This window comes from Pectinophora gossypiella, chromosome 28 (genome assembly GCF_024362695.1).
Source record: "Pectinophora gossypiella chromosome 28, ilPecGoss1.1, whole genome shotgun sequence".
NCBI lineage: Eukaryota > Metazoa > Arthropoda > Insecta > Lepidoptera > Gelechiidae > Pectinophora > Pectinophora gossypiella.
In genome coordinates this window covers 2,499,771-2,517,596 of record NC_065431.1, presented here as the reverse complement: position 1 = coordinate 2,517,596, position 17,826 = coordinate 2,499,771, and the positions used below count along the sequence as shown (strand labels likewise).

General features: G+C 42.1%; 1 protein-coding gene across 2 annotated transcripts; it reads left to right on the top strand.

The window, feature by feature from the left end:
• The first annotated feature begins 2,548 nt into the window (after positions 1–2,548).
• Positions 2,549–17,525, top strand: LOC126379237 (trypsin-like). Of its 2 annotated transcripts, none has more exons than XM_050027931.1 (6): positions 2,549–2,657; positions 12,903–13,010; positions 13,530–13,650; positions 14,215–14,370; positions 15,362–15,490; positions 16,438–17,525. In XM_050027931.1, the coding sequence occupies exons 1-6, from the start codon at positions 2,610–2,612 to the stop codon at positions 16,647–16,649; spliced, it is 774 nt and encodes a 257-aa protein (XP_049883888.1). In that variant the 5' UTR covers positions 2,549–2,609; the 3' UTR covers positions 16,650–17,525. The 2 variants fall into 2 exon arrangements, with proteins under 2 accessions (XP_049883888.1, XP_049883887.1); XM_050027930.1 differs by lacking the exon at positions 2,549–2,657 and adding an exon at positions 8,926–9,563.
• The last annotated feature ends 301 nt before the right edge of the window (positions 17,526–17,826 follow it).

The window sequence follows — 17,826 nt, the reverse complement described above, 5'->3', positions numbered from 1 at the left end:
ATTAAATTAGGAGGTGTCTACAGGAATCGGGGCCATCGATTTCCCACTACCTAAAATAAAATATTCTTTTTATTTTATTTATATACTTCTTCTTCTATTGTGTGGGTTGTGAGGTGGATTACCAACACCATCAACCTTGGTGTCGGGGTTTGTATTGAGCCGCCATATGCCCCATAGTAATTTCGTGTTTTGACGTTTAGTAAAAAGTAACTGATTTGACTAGTTGGAAACTACCCTATTCCATAAGCACACAGCTTGTACGGTCACGAGCATTAATATGTATACACTTTGGTCCCATGTCACATTAACTTTTTTGACAAATTGAACTGTAAGTCTCACTAAATGTCAAATATGTTAGTGCGATAGAGTCCTAAAGTGGGTCCATAATATTGCTCATGACTGTACATATAAATCTGATTTTCCCTAAACGAAAGTAAACATTCTCGGAATAGATCGTGACAATGTATTTACAATCCGTTTTTTTTATCGATTATCCAGTTATAGTGCTAAATGTCAGTGTGTCAGTAAGTATATCTGATGCTTTCAATAAAGCCACACAATGGCGATGCGTGGGCGCACCTCGAAATGTAGGGCTCGAGGAGACCTTTTAAATTGTACTTTTCATAATACTCTGTACTCGATTTCATGATTAAGAACGTGTAACGTACTATACATAACTTCACGCCCGTTACCCCTAACGGGGTGAGCAGAGCCACAGTCACCAGAAGACAAAGTTGTCTTTTAAGATGTTACACCCGTTTCTAAGATGTTAACTCCAACCTCCCTCGGCCCTCGTTTTCAGCTGGTTTTTTTTACTTATTGTTTTGCAGCAGATGGCATTAACTACTTGGCCGGACAAACGGGGAGCGCTGAAGGCTCTCACCCGGTACACCATTTAAGACAACCTAAGGGTGCTCCGTTGGGCGCGAACCTCGGCTGAGGGCGTCATCGGAGAGGATAATATTTGAAAGAATTAATCGACCCTAGTGGGTCGATAGCGATAACCGCTGAATGAGGGAAATCGTCAACGGTGACACTTCTTAACACTTTCAAGGACAGAACGTCTAATGACGTTCCGATCCCAAGGCGTAATAATTATTATTACCTATTATGAACCATCAATGACTCAAAGGGTTAACCCTTTCACGGACAGAGATCATGGTTCATTGATGATTCATAATAGGTAATATGACACCTTGGGATCGGAACGTCATTGGACGTTCTGTCTTTGAAAGTGTTAAATAAGCAAGAAAAAACAACTAAGTACCTAATTACGCATAAGCTATGTTATGATTTTTAAGTGGATAGCTTTTTTGGCAATGATTGTAATTTATAAGACGGTATAAGTAAACCAGGTATGCTCAAAACTGACAGCTAACATTTCAAGGTTAGCCCAGCTGACATCATCCCACACTGGGTTGCCATTTCTTAAAAAAATAGATCACCCACGACCAATGTTTATATTTTACTTCGCAAGGAAATTGTGAACTTTTAGTAAAAGTTTTACAAACATCATAGAAGGAAAAATTGAAGGGAAGAGAGGAAGGGGTAGCCCTAGGATAACATTTATGAAACAAATAAAAGAGAAGGTGCAGGTCGTGTCATATCGGGAGGTGAAGGTTTTGGCGGGAAGAAGAGAGGAATGGCGATTACTCCACCGACAAGAGCGCAGCTCTTAAGTAGAGAGAGAGAAAGAGAGTAAAAGTTTTACTTTTTTTATATATGTGACAAGTAATAGTAATTAAATACATTAGTCAGTAATTCAATTATATTTCAATAACAAAATTTACGTCCTTGGAATGTTGGAGATACCAATTTAATAGTAACACTTACGTCATCAAAGGGCTAGCAATGGCGGCTTGTCATAGGATTGAGCATATCTGGTTTTCTTATACCATGACTTATAAGTAATATTTATTTATTAGCCACATCAACAGTACAAACACACAACAATTAATATAACTATCTTAAGGCTAGTACTCGTGTTTGCACCAATTGCAGACGTGCACAACTTATGTAATTAACATGTATGTAAAATTTGTTTAAAAAAAAGAACGGAATAACAAAAGGTATGAAAATGCTGTAAAATATGCTGTTGTTGTCCCAAATAAGTAAATAAAGCTCACGACTGTATCCCAAATGGGGTAGTCAGAGGTCGCAAGGTGAACTAAGTACGCACACCTCACCGAGCTTTCTGTTAGACCAACGTGATAGGTGAGCCGTAACGCCGTCTATAATGGTCGAGCCAAATGTTTTATTCATAACTCATTTGACTACCTTACACTAGTTAAAAATATCCCAAAGTTCGTCGACCCCAGGGGTGTTCAACATTTGACATTTAAAATATTTTTATAATAATAATTGTCACTGCAATAATTGTTATTGAAATGCATCGGTGGCCCACTTTCGTTACAAAATGGCTGCGGTTAAGATGAATCAGTGTCGACTGACACCGGGCGGGGAGTAACTGTATTGGAGATCTGATTGTATTGTGCATACAATTGGGCAGACGTTGTAAACATTTGAAAACTGGTTACATTTTAACAGGTTGGTGTTGTCCTCAATTTCAACTGACTGAAGGTTCTTCTATCGTGTGGGTTGTGAGGTGAATGACCAACCGCCAACCCCATCAACCCTGGTGTCAGAGGCCAAATCATGTAAGTACTTAAGTACGATAAGCTGCAAAAGTCCAATCAGTTTCTTGCAAAGTGATACATGTCGTTTCTGTAATAGACCAAAAACACCTTCAAAAACATAAATTTTATAATTATGACAACTAATGGTTCATAATTTCACCACTGTTTACAAATAATTCGCTGGGTTCAGTGACTGCACTTTTGCTCTTTGATTGTACCTACCTATTCCTCTTTATTCTTAAGTGAGTATAACGTGAACCCCAAATGGGCGCGTCTAATTGTGTCCTGGTGAGAGCCCTCCGCGCTCCTCATTTTTCTGGCCAAGTAGTTAATGTTATAATATATGCGGTAAATCTACAATAAGTAAAAATAAATAAAAAGTGAGCCAATTGTTTGCAACCACAGGATTCGCGTGACAAAATCTTTCTCGTGAAATATGGTTATATGACAAAAGGAATTATTGTAAGGGCATCGCAATCCTTTAGGTAGAATCATAACCTGTCGTTCACGATTTCGACGTTGTCAAATTGTAAATCATACTCCATAAAGGTAAACATAAGCTCCTAACCGAAAGTAAATGATCCGTGTTTCGGAAGGTGCGTTAAACCGTTGGTCCCGGTTACTACTTACTGACGTAAGTAAGTGGTCGTTGCGTGAGCCATATCAGGGGCCTTTGGCGGCTCAATAGTAACCCTGACACCAGGGTTGATGGGGTTGGTATTCCACCTCACAACCCACACGGTAGAAGAAGAACATAAGCTCTACATTCCCAATTAGGCTACTGAGTACGGTCACGAGCATTAATATGTATACACTTTGGTACCATGTCACATTAACTTTTTTGACAAATTGAACTGTAAGTCTCACTAAATGTCAAATATTATGTTAGTGCGACAGAGTCCTAAAGTGGGTACATTATATTGCTCATGACTGTATATCCATTGCAAGATGAACTAAGTACCCACACCTCACCGAGCTTTCTGTTAGACCAACGTGATAGGTGAGCCGTATCGCCGTCCATGATGGTCGAGCCAACTGTGTTAGTGAAAACTGCACTTATGATAACTTATATTGGTGCAAGTCTGGCTCCTAATATTAAAGTGATATTGTATTTCGATGCAGAGACACCTACAACTAACGACGTGTCCCAGAGGTTGAGCGTCGGGCTCAGGATCCGAAGGTTCTAAGTTCGATTCCCGGTGAGACACATCTAACAAATAGAAAACACCGTGTCTCTGATATGGTCGGGACATTGCAGGCTGTTTTTTTTATTCTATTCTATATATTTTTTATTCTATTCTATAGTGAAAGTCTCGGATGAAATTCCCTACTTGACTGAGCAAATGGAGAGCGCTGAGGCCTCTGAGGGTCATGTTTAGATGGGTAAGTAGAGGTAAGCAAACGTTGATAACACTCTATTTATTCGAATCTGAGGGTGGCTTTAAATGATCTTACTGTTACTTTATATATTATAAAGTATATTATTATATATTATTATATTTAAGTAGTTATTTATTATTACTTTAGTTAGGTATTATTGATTGTTAATTATGTGGATTTTTTTGGTTACTTTTATTTATAAATTGAATTTAATGATTGATATATTATTCTACATGACATTTAGGAATTATTATTATTAAGTAAGTTAAAATTTGAGTTATGTTATTGAATTATTTAAGTTTGAGTTACTTACTTATTTGAGTTTATTTAAGTTCATATTATTATGTTGATTTCTCAAGTTTAGTTTGTTATATGCATGACAATTTTAAATTTTAAATTTGTATGCCAATTCTTGGCTGAATGTGCTGAGACCGATGACAACACTGTGATATCTTGTAACACGCAACATTCACGAATAAATATTTTTGTATTTGTATTTACTTGCGCCCCTGACCACCCCGCCAGGAATGTTGGGCGTGAACGATGTCTGCCTGTAACGGTTCCCATTATTTTCTGATGCAATCCGACCTCGTGTTACTTGTTATATGAAAACTCTGTGTACTCTGCATATTTGTAACGGTAGCGTCCGCAGAAAAATATGAAATCGCATGAATCTCACCGAGCTTTCTGTTAGACCTGTGTTAGTATCTTGATAGGTGCAATGGTGTGTCGTATCGCTGTCTGTGTATACTTATAAATATATAATATAAACAGCCTATATACGTCCCACTGCTAGGTACAGGCCTCCCCTCAATCAACCGGAGCGGGTATGGAGCATACTCCACCACGCTCCAATGCGGGTTGGTGGAGGTGTTTTTACGGCTAATAGCCGGGACCAAGGGCTTAACGTGCCCTCTGAAGCACGGAATCATCTTAGTTTTTCGGACAATCAGGTGATTCAAGCCTGAAAAGTCCTAACCAAACAAAGGACAGTCTCACAAAGTGATTTCGACAATGTCCCCATCGGGAATCGATCCCAGACCTCCAGATCGTGAGCCTAACGCTCTAACTACATGATGATGGATATTTATTACACACCTGCATGTTTTCTGACCGTACCCTAGCGTCCTTTGCACAGATATGAACATTATGGGGGTCAAAGTTAGTACATGGCGATAATATGCTAATTCTAAATAAATATTCTGGTAACTAGACCGGCATTTAAGGCGGTTTTATCTGGATTGTACAAGTGAAAACTAGTTTAATCTGGTGAAAACTGGTTTTTTACATTCAAATTAGCTTTTGGTCGGGTTATGTAAAGATAAACCATTTGCAGGTGTTTTTTTTTGTTTTGTTTACATGTAGGCATTTATAGTATAATAAATAGTCATGTCTTCTTCTATCGCGTGGGTTGTGAGGTGGACTACCAACCTCATCAACCCTGGTGTCAGGGTTACTGTTGAGCCGTCAAAGGCCCCTGACATGGCTCATATAACGACAACTAACTTACATCAGTAAGTAGTAACCGGGGCCAACGGCTTAACGTGCCTTCCGAAGCACGGATCATCTTTCTTTCGGACAATCAGGTGATCAGTCTGTAAAATCCGATAACAAGACTACGCATCACAAAGTGACTTTCTTGATGTGTCCCTACCGGGATATGAACCTGGGACCTCCGTATCGTGAGACCAACGCTCAAATCATTGAGGCCGTGAAAAACAAATTGTAGTCATGTCAATGATCCTTAACGGGGTGGGCAGAGCTTCAAGGATCTATCAGATAATCTCAATCAATGAGCTGTAATAATCGACAAAGATTAAAAGATGATTTAACATAATTAATGGTCAATAGAAATCGATAATGTATTATCTAAATTACTATGATTGATTCATCGCATCGATTATTTCATATCAGGTTTGTCGGGTTCAATAAAGTATATTATTATTAATTAATTGATCAATGGCCTCCGTGGTTCAGTGGTTTAACGTTGGGCTCACGATCTGGAGGTCCCGGGTTCGAATCCCGGTGGGGACATATCACAAAAATCACTATGCGATCCCTAGTTTGGTTAGGACATTACAGGCTGATCACCTGATTGTTCAAAAAGTAAGATGATCCGTGCTTCTTGAAGGCACGTTAAGCCGTTGGTCCCTGTTACTACTTACTGGTGTAAGTAAGTAGTCGTTACATGAGCCATGTCAGGGTTCTTTGGCGGCTCAATAGTAACCCTGACACCAGGGTTGATGAGGTTGGGAATTCACGTCACAACCCACACGATAGAAGAATTAATTGACCATAATAGCCCGAAAGTGAATGTGGGAAATCGACCACGCCGGCGTGGTCGGTATCGGGGTCCTGACATGGGGAGGCCTGTGCCCAGCAGTGGGACGTATATAGGCTGTTTATGTTATATGTTTTATATTATTTATTGATGAATGAGGAGGAAGCATGACAAGTATGTCAGGCAGGATCGAAGCAAATGGATATTAATAGTCTCTGCTCTGCTTACCATACATACACACATAAACTCGCGCCTAATTCCCACCGGGGTAAGCAGAGACTATGGAATTCCATTTGCTTCGACCCTGACACACTTCTCTTGCTTCCCCCACATTCATCAATCGTTTCATACACGCACGCCGATTCAGAGTAGATCGTACTGAACCTTTTCTTAGAATATCTCATCTCTGCTTACCCCGTTAAGAAGTAGGTGTAAATTATTAAAAAATAGGTCAAAACAAATAGTTCTGACCCTTAAATGGTTGCAAAAATAACATAACGTGGAAAACTCGTACATTATTGATATATATGATGGAAAAATGATAATCAGTGACATTGGATGCGCCTGCGCACGCACGCGAGATTTGTTGTTGAGATATATCCGAAGAAATAACTGACCTTACTCATCATAACTAAATATATAAACTCAAATCTTCAGGTTAGGTAAGCGGACCCTGTAAAAAACGGGATATTGCTAAGGAGATGATGATGATGACTTTTTTTGACGTGACTTATTGTAGATTTGCCGCAGATGGCATTAACTACTTGGCCGGACAAATGGGGAGCGCTGAAGGCTCTCACCCGGTACAACGTTTATGACAACAGGCCTGAGGGTGCTCAGTTGGGCGCGAATCTCGGCTCAGGGCGTCGTGTGAGAATATTATATTTGGATGAATTAATCGACCCTAGTGGGTCGATAGCGATATGCGATGGCGATTTATCGTTATCGGTATCGGGGTCCTATAGTGTTTGGTGTCGCGAGCTGATTGGCTGCCTGTATGGCTAGAGTAATCGGGTCGTCAGGATCGTATATTACGTCCTTCAGGATTTTATTTCCAACCCACCCATCAGAAATCAGAATCATTTATTCAACGTAATTATCATGGATAAACTTGTTGAAGGTCAATGTAACATTTTTGAATTTACGTCATTTCGCAAGGTGTTATTTATGGCTGAGGAGAAGAAATAACAAGAAACTGCAACAGCGACACATCTTTTAAATCAATGAGGGTATATATTATATACAAGTTAGGTTCCTAGGACTTTGATCAAAACTATTATTAAGTAAGTCTTCTGTTTTATGCTCTGCCCACCCTTCAAGGGATCACATGCGAGTTTGTGTATGTGTAAGTCTGAAAATCAAGTTGTCACATTGGCCTAATGATCTAAAACACTTAAATAGTGTAGTGAGAAAGCTCACTTTGCTGTTTGATTACATCTTAATGTCTCATGAACTATTGTTATCAACAAAAGGATGCAATTCGATTGAAAAATAGAGTTGGGATGTAGTAACAGGTATTCGTCACTGTTACTTTCTTTCTCTTAAATCTTGTTCTATCGTGTGGGTTGTGAGGTGGAGTACCAAGCTCATCAATCCTGGTTTCAGGGTTACTATTGAGCCACCAAAGGCCCCTGACATGACTCATGTAACGACAACGTACTTACATCAGTAAGTAGTAACCAAGACCAACGGCTTGACGTGCCTTCCGGAGCACGGATCATCTTACTTTTGGACAATCAGGTGATCAGCCTGTAATGTCCTAATCAAACTAGGGATCACAAAGTGATTTTTGTGATATGTCCCGATACTTGAACCCGGGAGCTCCGGATCGAGAGCCCAACGCTTAAACTACTGGGCCACGGAGGCCGTCTCTCTAAACGACCATTATAAAAAGACAGCGATACAGCACACCACCTATCAAGACACCAACACAGGACTTAGAGAAAGCTCGGTGAGGTGTGGGTACTTAGTTCATCTTACGATGGATGTACCTAGTCATGAGCTCATGATCATCACTAATTTCCGCCACGCCCTTGTCGGTCTATCATTCTCCATGCTACTTTTTTAAAGAAAAATAGGGCAGTGGTTTCCCTCTTGCCTTCCGCCCCGCAGTACTCTGTCTGACGCGAGTGGGATGTCGCCCAGAGTAGTCTATTTCAAAGCCGTACTAGGACTCCTGTCCTCCGCCTCTGTATTGTACTGACAGTTACTGCTGCTTTCTGTCAGGTTCCAGGTTACCCTACCTGCGACTCATGAGCTCATGTTATAATATATATTATATAAAGATCCAAACATCCAAAAATGTCGTGAGCCAAGTTCAGGAAACATTAAGATGTGTTTCGTTTTCTATACCGTACTATCTGCCCCATCTACCCTCAAAAATAACTAAAGTCATTAACAATAAAATGAGTTCGCATTTTAAAGCTATTCTTAAAAAACATAGATAGGTACTTACCTAAGTAAATAATAAAAACTGTCTCAGTAGAATCACTATGGCATCTCTAGACTGATCCAGTGACCCACATTCTCATGTGTACCATATGGCATTGTGATCGAGTGCCGGCACAGATCATTTTTAAAAAAAATAAATCGATCCTTCTTCACTTCACTCCGTTTTTGGCAGTCGCAACGCGAGGACGTGCTTTTCGCTAACTGAAAATTTGAAAAAAGAACGCGTATCGTTCGTTCGAACTGTTCGAAGACACTACCCGCGCGATTTCTTTTTGTTTTCTTTCTGAGTTAAAAAAAGGTTTTTCGAAAAAGTTTGAATTTTAAATTAAGAATGACAGATAGATAGCTACTTAATTTCGGTTTTAAATCGTTTCCCAGCAAAAAACTTTAAATGACACGAACAAATTACTTAACAATTTACTAAAAAATAATAACCACCCTGACTTCGAAAATCAAATTCAGCCAAACAAAGTGTGACCAGTATTAAATAAGCAGCTTTTATTTTATTTTTAAATTATAACCACAAGTGTCAAGTGACAATGCGTTCAGAAATATTTCTCTTCTTCTTCTTCTTCAATTCCATCCAAGGAGATTACTTCGTCAACCAAGTGAACCATATGGAGTATTACACCCGGAACAGGACAAGACCTTCGAAGGCTTTTTCTAGTTTTTCGACGAACTATCTTAACCAGAACATGGTGTCTAGTCCTGGGAAGGACAGAATGCAATGCGGGACTCGAACCGTGGACTTCAACCCACGGAAGGGAAAGATTGTCGGAGGTTCCGAAACGCCGTATGGAGCTTTTCCTTGGCAGGTAAGATATACATAAACTGCCTATATACGCCCCACTGCTGGGCACAGGCCTCCCCTCAATCAACCGGAGGTATGGAGCATACTCCACCACGCTGCTCCAGTGCGGGTTAGTGTAGGTGTTTTTACGGCTAATAGCCGGGACCAACGGCTTAACGTGCCCTCCGAAGCACGGAATCATCTTACTTTTTCGGACAATCAGGTGATTCAAGCCTGAAAAGTCCTTACCAAACAAAGGACAGTCTCACACAGTGATTTCGACAATGTCCCCATCGGGAATCGAACCCGGACCTCCAGATCGTGACCGTAACGCTCTAACCACTAGACCACGGAGGCTGTTGACGAGGAAAGATATATTATAACCTAACCTAAAATAGCATCATGCCCGTTTCCCAGAAGGGTTAGACAGAGCTGTACAGTATTCACACCAACTCTCTTCTTCTTAACGTGTAGATTGTGAGGTGAATACCAACCTCATCAACCCTGGTGTCAAGGTTATGATTGAGCCGCCAAAGGCCCCTGACATGGCTCATGTAACGATTACTTACGTCAGTAAATAGTAACCGGGACCACTGGCTACACCCACCCACAACACACCCACTTCTCGCCAACTATGTTTTTTAAGTCCCATGAAATAGGGGACAGTACATACACCCATTCCGGCTATGTTTAACCCTTTCACTGACAGATACCATGGGTCATTGATGGTTCATAATAGGTAGTATGACACCTTGGAATCGGAATGTCCGTAGACGTTCTGTCCTTGAAAGTGTTAAGTCCCATGAAATAGGGGGCAAGCCTATTGCCATTAACCAGGCGCAAATCCTGGAAACCATTAGATATCAATACTTCTTCTTCTTGACCTCCCCTGGTAGTTGCGGCTTCCGAGTACATTCCGCTTAGGGACGGTACTGAAAAGTATCGGCGTCCGAAGCACGTAATATACGATCCCGACGACCCGATTACTCTAGCCATAGAGGCAGCCAATCAGCTCGCGACACCAAACACTTCAGGTCCCCGATACCGACCCCGCCGGCGTGGTCGACGATTTCCCTCATTCAGCGCTTATCGCTATCGACCCACTAGGGTCGATTAATTCTTTCAAATATTTTTCCTCTCAGACGGCTAAACGCCGGTAAATGTTAAAAGCTTCGACGAAGTTGAAGAAAACCTTTTTTTTCCTCCATTTCTTCTTTAATTTTTTTTACGTATATATTCGTATAAAAACAATCAATTTAATTTGTTTAAATTTTCCGATAGATAAGCTTTTCAAAAATATATAATACCATATACCTTTCATTTTAAGTTTTAAAACTATCTGACTTTGAAAATCGTCAATGAGGAACTTGATATTTCCCAATTTCATGAACCTTAACTTTACCACATGAAAACAACTACTTTCACCAAATATAATATGAATTGCGCTACAGAATATGAATCTTCGACTTTCGAACTATTATATTACATTGATAGAAGGACCTATTTCAATTGGTGAAAAAATGAATTTTGATACGCGTTTGTTCTACCATATTCCATAGTGCGGCGCCCTGAGCCGAGGTTCGCGCCCAACTGGGCACCCTCAGGCCTGTTGTCTTAAACGTTGTACCGGGAGCCTTCAGCGCTCCCCATTTGTCCGGCCAAGTAGTTAATGTCATCTGCGGCAAATCTACAATAAGTCACGTCAAAAAAAAAAAATCTTGATGTGACTCAAGTAACGACTAAATACTTACATCAGTAAGGGTGGTATTAATAAACTAATCTCAGCTTCGAGACTGCCCTCAAGATAATTAAAGCACATAATAACGGGTTCTTACCGCGTTTAAATGGGGATATGAGACTCCCGATATTTCGACACTGTTGCAAGTGCCATGATCACGGGATGACTGATGAGATTGGAGTGGAGTCGGGAGTCTCATATCCCCATTTAAACGCGGTAAGAACCCGTTATTATGTGCTTTAATTATGATAATAACCGCGTAAACTTAAAACAATGCCCTCAAGATCATGTCAATGTGACAGTTCTTATATAAAAACAGAGATTTGAGCATGATCTTGAGGGCAGTCCCAGCTGAGATTAGTTTATTAATACCACCCTAAGACCCTAAGTAGTGACCGGGACCAACGGCTTAATGTTCCTTCCGAAGCACGGAAGTTACTTCGAATCATCATCATCACCAGCCCATTAACGTCCCCACTGCTGGGGCACGGGCCTTCCCTATGGATGGATAGGGAGATCGGACCTTAATTCACCACGCGGACCCAAGTCGGATTGGTGGTTATTAACGACTGCTAATGCAGCCGGGACCAACGGCTTAACGTGCCTTCCGAAGCACGAAGGAGCTCGAGATGAAAACTTTTTTGTGGTCACCCATGTGGCCTTTGCGAAAATTGCGTAACTTCAAGAATCGCAGACCAAGCGCGTTAACCGCTGCGCCACCGAGCTCTCAGTGATTTTAGTGATATGTCCCCACCGGGATTCGAACCCGGGACCTCCGGATTGTAAGTCCAGCGCTCAACCACTGGACCGGAGGCCGTTTCCAATCCCTCTCTCTGTCGGAACCGGATATTTCCAAACTTTTTGAAGTCCCCTCACTAGTCGTCAAGTTTTGACAACAGCCGCCATATTAGCGGTCAGAAATCACTGCGCGCGCGCGCATTGTGTCAACTTTCTCTTTCTGAACGAGTGAGAAATCGATTTTCTTTTGTTATTATTTTTTATGCAATCTTCCATGGTTTTGCAAATGTCTTACATAAGATACGTCCTTGGGTAATGTGTGTGAATCATCTCTGTATTTTTTCTTAAGCTGGTACCTATCATAATCATCAGCCCATTAACGTCCCCACTGCTGGGGCACGGGCCTTCCCTATGGATGGATAGGGAGATCGGGCCTTAAACCACCACGCGGGCCCAGTGCGGATTGATGGTTATTGACGACTGCTAATGCAGCCGGGAACGGCTTAACGTGCCTTCCGAAGCACGCAGGAGCTCGAGATGAAAACTTAGCGGCGCAGCGGTTAACGCGCTTGGTCTGCGATTCTTGAAGTTACGCAATTTTCGCAAAGGCCACATGGGTGACCACAAAAAAAGTTTTCATCTCGAGCTCCTTCGTGCTTCGGAAGGCACGTTAAGCCGTTGGTCCCGGCTGCATTAGCAGTCGTCAATAACCATCAATCCGCACTGGGCCCGCGTGGTGGTTTAAGGCCCGATCTCCCTATCCATCCATAGGGAAGGCCCGTGCTCCAGCAGTGGGGACGTTAATGGGCTAATGATGATGATGATGACCTTATATTTGACAAATTTTGAAGTCGTTTTTTTTAATTAAGTTTTATTTTTCGGTTCCAGGTGGAGATTCAAATGCTGGACCCTGACAGGCTGACCTTCGAGCATCATTGCGGAGGAGCAGTCATCGCTGAACGTCTGGTACTGTCGGCCGCTCATTGCTTTGACAAGGTCAGTTGATAGTTGGCATTTCCTTCTCTCATGGCGGTAGTACCATTAACGATGAACCCTGGTCTTCTTCTATCGTGTGGGTTGTAAGGTGAATTACCAACCTCATCAACCCTAGTGTCAGGGTTACTACTAAGCCGCCAAAGGCCCCTGACATGGTTTTTGTAACGACAACTTACTTACATCAGTAAGTAGTAACCGGGACCAACGGCTTAACGCGCCTTCCGAAGCACGGATCATACAAATACAGAAAATACTTTCGGACAATTGGGTGATCAGCCTGTAATGTTCTATAACCAAACTAGGTATCACAAAGTGATTTTCGTGATGTGTCCCCACCGGTATTGGAACCTGGGACCTCCGGATCGTGAGCCTAACGCTCAAACTCTTGTTCTACAAGTCTTCTTGTATCGTGTGGGTTGTGAGGTGAATTACCAACCCCATCAACCCACCAGGGTTATTACTCAGCCGCCATAGGCCTCTGACATGACTCACAAGCAACAAGTGTCACCCTTCTTCCAGCAACCTCTACACCTGGAGCACATCAGGCTGGTGGTGGGCGAGCACCGTCTGAAGGTGCAGGATCGCCACGAGCGGCGGTTCCTCGCCGAGAAGGTGGTCTCGCACCCTGACTTCAGAAAGAGTGAGTAATATAATCTAATCTAATCTAGCCTACAAGATCCCACTGCTGGGCAAAGGCCTCCCCTTCCTCGCTTGCTGATGTGGGACGGGAGGCCGCCAAACTCAAATGGGATTGGGCAAGACATGTTTGTCGCATGCACCCTGAGCGGTGGGCACGGATCGTCACGCATTGGGTGCCTCATGACGGATACAGGCGTCGTGGCAGACCTCGAAGGAGATGGCGTGACGACTTGGACGCTTGTCGGAGGGACTGGCCGGAATACGCACAGGACCGCGAAAAAAGTAATATAATAATAAAAAAATAAAAATATTTTAACCTCGTAAGGCCCGGATTTCCAGACACAATAGTTAAACAATGGGATTTGGATTTTAAAAGGCATCTGGGCCTTACGACCTTAATTAAAACATATAATAGGATATGAGACTCCCATATATGGGATATCCACCAATTAGTTTTAACGTACTTCATTGTAGATTTGTGGCAGCTGGCATTAACTACTTGGCCGGACAAATAGGGAGTGCTGCTCTCACCCTTTTAATATGCGTTTTTTTGTCTTATGTCCAGACGGTCCACACAGCAACGACATTGCCCTGGTGGTGGTGGCAAAGTCTGGTGGCAGGCTGCAGTTTAACAGTCATGTTCGACCAATATGTCTACCGGACCAGCACGGGGACAGCTCGGGCAAGTGGTGCGCTGTGAGCGGCTGGGGATACCAAGCAGGTATGCACATAGTCACTAATTGGCCTTTTTTTATACGTGAATTATTGTTGATTTGCCGCAGATGGCATTAACTACTTGGCCGGACAAATGGGGAGCGCTGAAGGCTCGCGGTACAACGTTTAAGCCAACAGGCCTGAGGGTGCCCAGTTGGGCGCGAACCTCGACTCAGGGCGTCGTCTGAAAGGAAAAATATTTGAAGGAATTAATCGACCCTAGCGGGTCGATAGCGATAAGCGCTGATTGAGGAAAATCGTCGACCGCGCCGGCGGGGTCGGTATCGGGGTTCTGAAGTGATTAGCTGCACTACTTGGCCGAATAGAGAGCACTAAATTGGATTTTGATTCTTAAGGTCTTCTATCATGTGGGTTGTGAGGTAGATTACCAACCCCGTCAACCCTAGTGTCAGAGTTACTATGGATCCGTCAAAGGCCCCTGACATGGCTCGACTACTAACTAACATCAGTAAATAGTAACCGGGACCAACGGCTTAACGTGCCTTTCGAAGTATTTTATTTATCTATCTAGATATTGCAAGTTCACTACTTGGCCGTCTAGATATCGCAAGTTCACTACTTGGCCGGGCCTACGGGGAGTGCTGAGGGCAGTATTTATAATTTGGTAAGAAAAAAGCGGCTTAAAATGTCAATAGCGCCTACGTAAACTTTTGTAGCAATCGTGCTTATGTTCACTTTTGCTCTGACTATCTAACTAGGCACACACACTAATATACAATCGTAGATTATCATTTTTATTATAAACAGCTCCGCAGACAGATGGTTCGTAGTTCGTAGAAACTGTATAAAAAGTTTATTAAAATTTACTCGATGAGCAATTCAAACTTATTTTGTATAATTTAATTTTAAATTTATATTAATTGATTTTAAATAAATAATAAAAAAACAGAATGTAAATCCACCACAGGCTTCGTCAGTAAAATTTACTATATTTTTTAACTAGGCGCTTACAAAATTTGATACAAAATTTCTTTCAGAGAGCACGGAATCATTCGCTCCAGTATTGAGAGCTGCCGCGGTTCCTGTGCTAGACCTGACTACTTGTAGAAAGAATCAGGTCCTGGGTGGACGTCAGCAAGCCATATTAGACTCTATGATCTGTGCAGGTAAGTGAACAATAGAACGTCTTTTTAAGTATGATTAGTGAAGATTATATTCATCATCATTAATTTAAGAGCCACGCTCTTGTCGGTGTAGCATCCTCCATGCTACTTTTTTAGGGAAAAATAGGTTTCCCTCTTGCCTTCCGCCCCGCAGTTATCTATCTGACATGAGTGGGATGGCGCCCAGAGCAGTCTATTTCAAAGGAATCCCGTCCTCCGCCTCTGAATAGTACTGACAGTTACTGATGCCCTCTGTCAGTTTCCAGGTTACAGTCCCTGTGACTTGCCCCTTCCGTCCTGCATTGCCGTACCGATGCTCCCATCTCCGCCTCTGCAACCGTTGAGGTCTTCAACCGTATTTCTGGGCAAGGTTTCTACGTAATACCCCGTAGGTCTGGGTCCCTATGCGAACTCAGCCAACATCTCATTTCGGTCTACCGGTCACCTGAAACTAACACCTCTGCCTAGACAGACAGACGTCTGTGCCTGTTGAACTTCTCTCTCTCTTAATTTCAGAGCTGCGCTCTTGTCGGTGGAGTAATCGCTTTTCCTCTCTTCTTCCCGCCAAATCCTTCACCTCCCGATACGACACGACCTGCACCTTTTCTTTTATCTGTTGTTATAAATGTTCTCCTAGGTGTACCCCTTCCTCTCTTCCCTTCAATTTTTCCTTCTATGATGTTTGTTATAAATGAATCGTGTCGTATCAGGTGGCCAATCATATTTCCTCTGCGGTTCTCTATAGCCTTCATTATGGTTCTTTCCAGTTAAGGATAACTCTTTCCAGCACTTTTTCATTTGACACCATTTCAGGCCAGCTTATACCCTCCATACTTCGCCAACACCACATCTCAAACGCTTCCAACCTCTCTCTGTCTCTCTGTTGAACTTAAACATAAAATAATCTTGACAATTAAAAAGTGATCGTTTAAAAGGAATCTTCTTCACAGGAATTCTCTCAGGAGGAGTAGACGCTTGCCGTGGCGATTCCGGGGGCCCTCTGGCGTGCTTGTCAGGTAGTAATTGGCAGCTACACGGCGTAGTGTCTTGGGGGGCGGGCTGCGCGCGGCGGGCGAGGCCTGGGGTCTATACTAGAGTGGCTTCCTATCTACCCTGGTTGAGGAGCACTGCCGCTGCTTTAGGGCAAAAGTTACCGTCGTAAAAGGAATGTTACCGTCGTAAAAAGAATGTTACCTTCATAAAAGTAATGTTATAGTCGTCGGGTTGTTACCGTTTTAAAACTGATGTTACCATTTTAAGCCATACTACACGCCACACGGCAGTTATGTTAAGCCGTTTCGGTGCATTTATTAGCTGTAAAATATCTCCATCAAACCGCAGAGGAGCAGCGTGGTGGAGTATGCTCCATACCTCCTACGATTGAGGGGAGGCCTGTGCCTAGCAGCGGGACGTATGAGCTGTTTATGTTATGTTATGTAACATTTTAAAAGTATAGTTACAGTTTTATAAGTGTTACTATTTGATAGAAACATCATTAGATGCTAGTAGAATAAGGTATTTGACTGGAAGATAAATTATAAAATGCTAATATAGAAACAGAAGCCAGTCAAAATACAATCTCATTTTTCTTTTGATTTATTTTCGAATTTTAATTATGAATTAACCCGCAATGGTGGTTGACTGCTTTTATTGATGACGTCACTCGGGCAGAATTGGGTAGTTTCTTAGGTCAATGATAAAATAAAAGAAAAATTTAAAGGTGACAGAAAACATTGTTTTAAGGGCTTTTTGGCGGGAAACGGGAACGGGACAGTTGCTTTCTTCATTGAATGATCTAAATAATTAATACGAAGTGGTGTTTTGTTTTGTGGTTAATGATCGCATTAAGTTAGTCGGAAGACATTCGCGAGTGTTATTACATCGGGGTATTCAATAAACAAAGTGTATCTGCCTATTTTCGCTTCGTGCCAGGAAGCCGCTTCATAACTCGAAAGTTTATGCGGACTTTTGAGTTAATTCGTTTGGGGTTCGGAGTAGGAGTCTACTCCGAGGGTTTCATCATCATCACCTTTCATCATTTCATTAATCATCAAGAAAAAAAAATACGTAAGACATGGCTGTATGGGCATAGTTCCCTTTGCCTTACCCTTCGGGGAAAACCAAAACAAAAAAAAAAAATTTTAAGTTTACGCGGTTATTATCATAATTAAAACACATAATAACGGGTTCTTACCTCTTTAAAATGGGGATATGAGACTCCCGATATTTCGACACTGTTGCAAGTGCCAATAGGGAAGACGGGTTCAAATTATCGAGCATGTGGAATCCTGTGGTAGGTGTTGTAAAAAGCTTGAAACGGCCTAATGTGGTGACAAAAC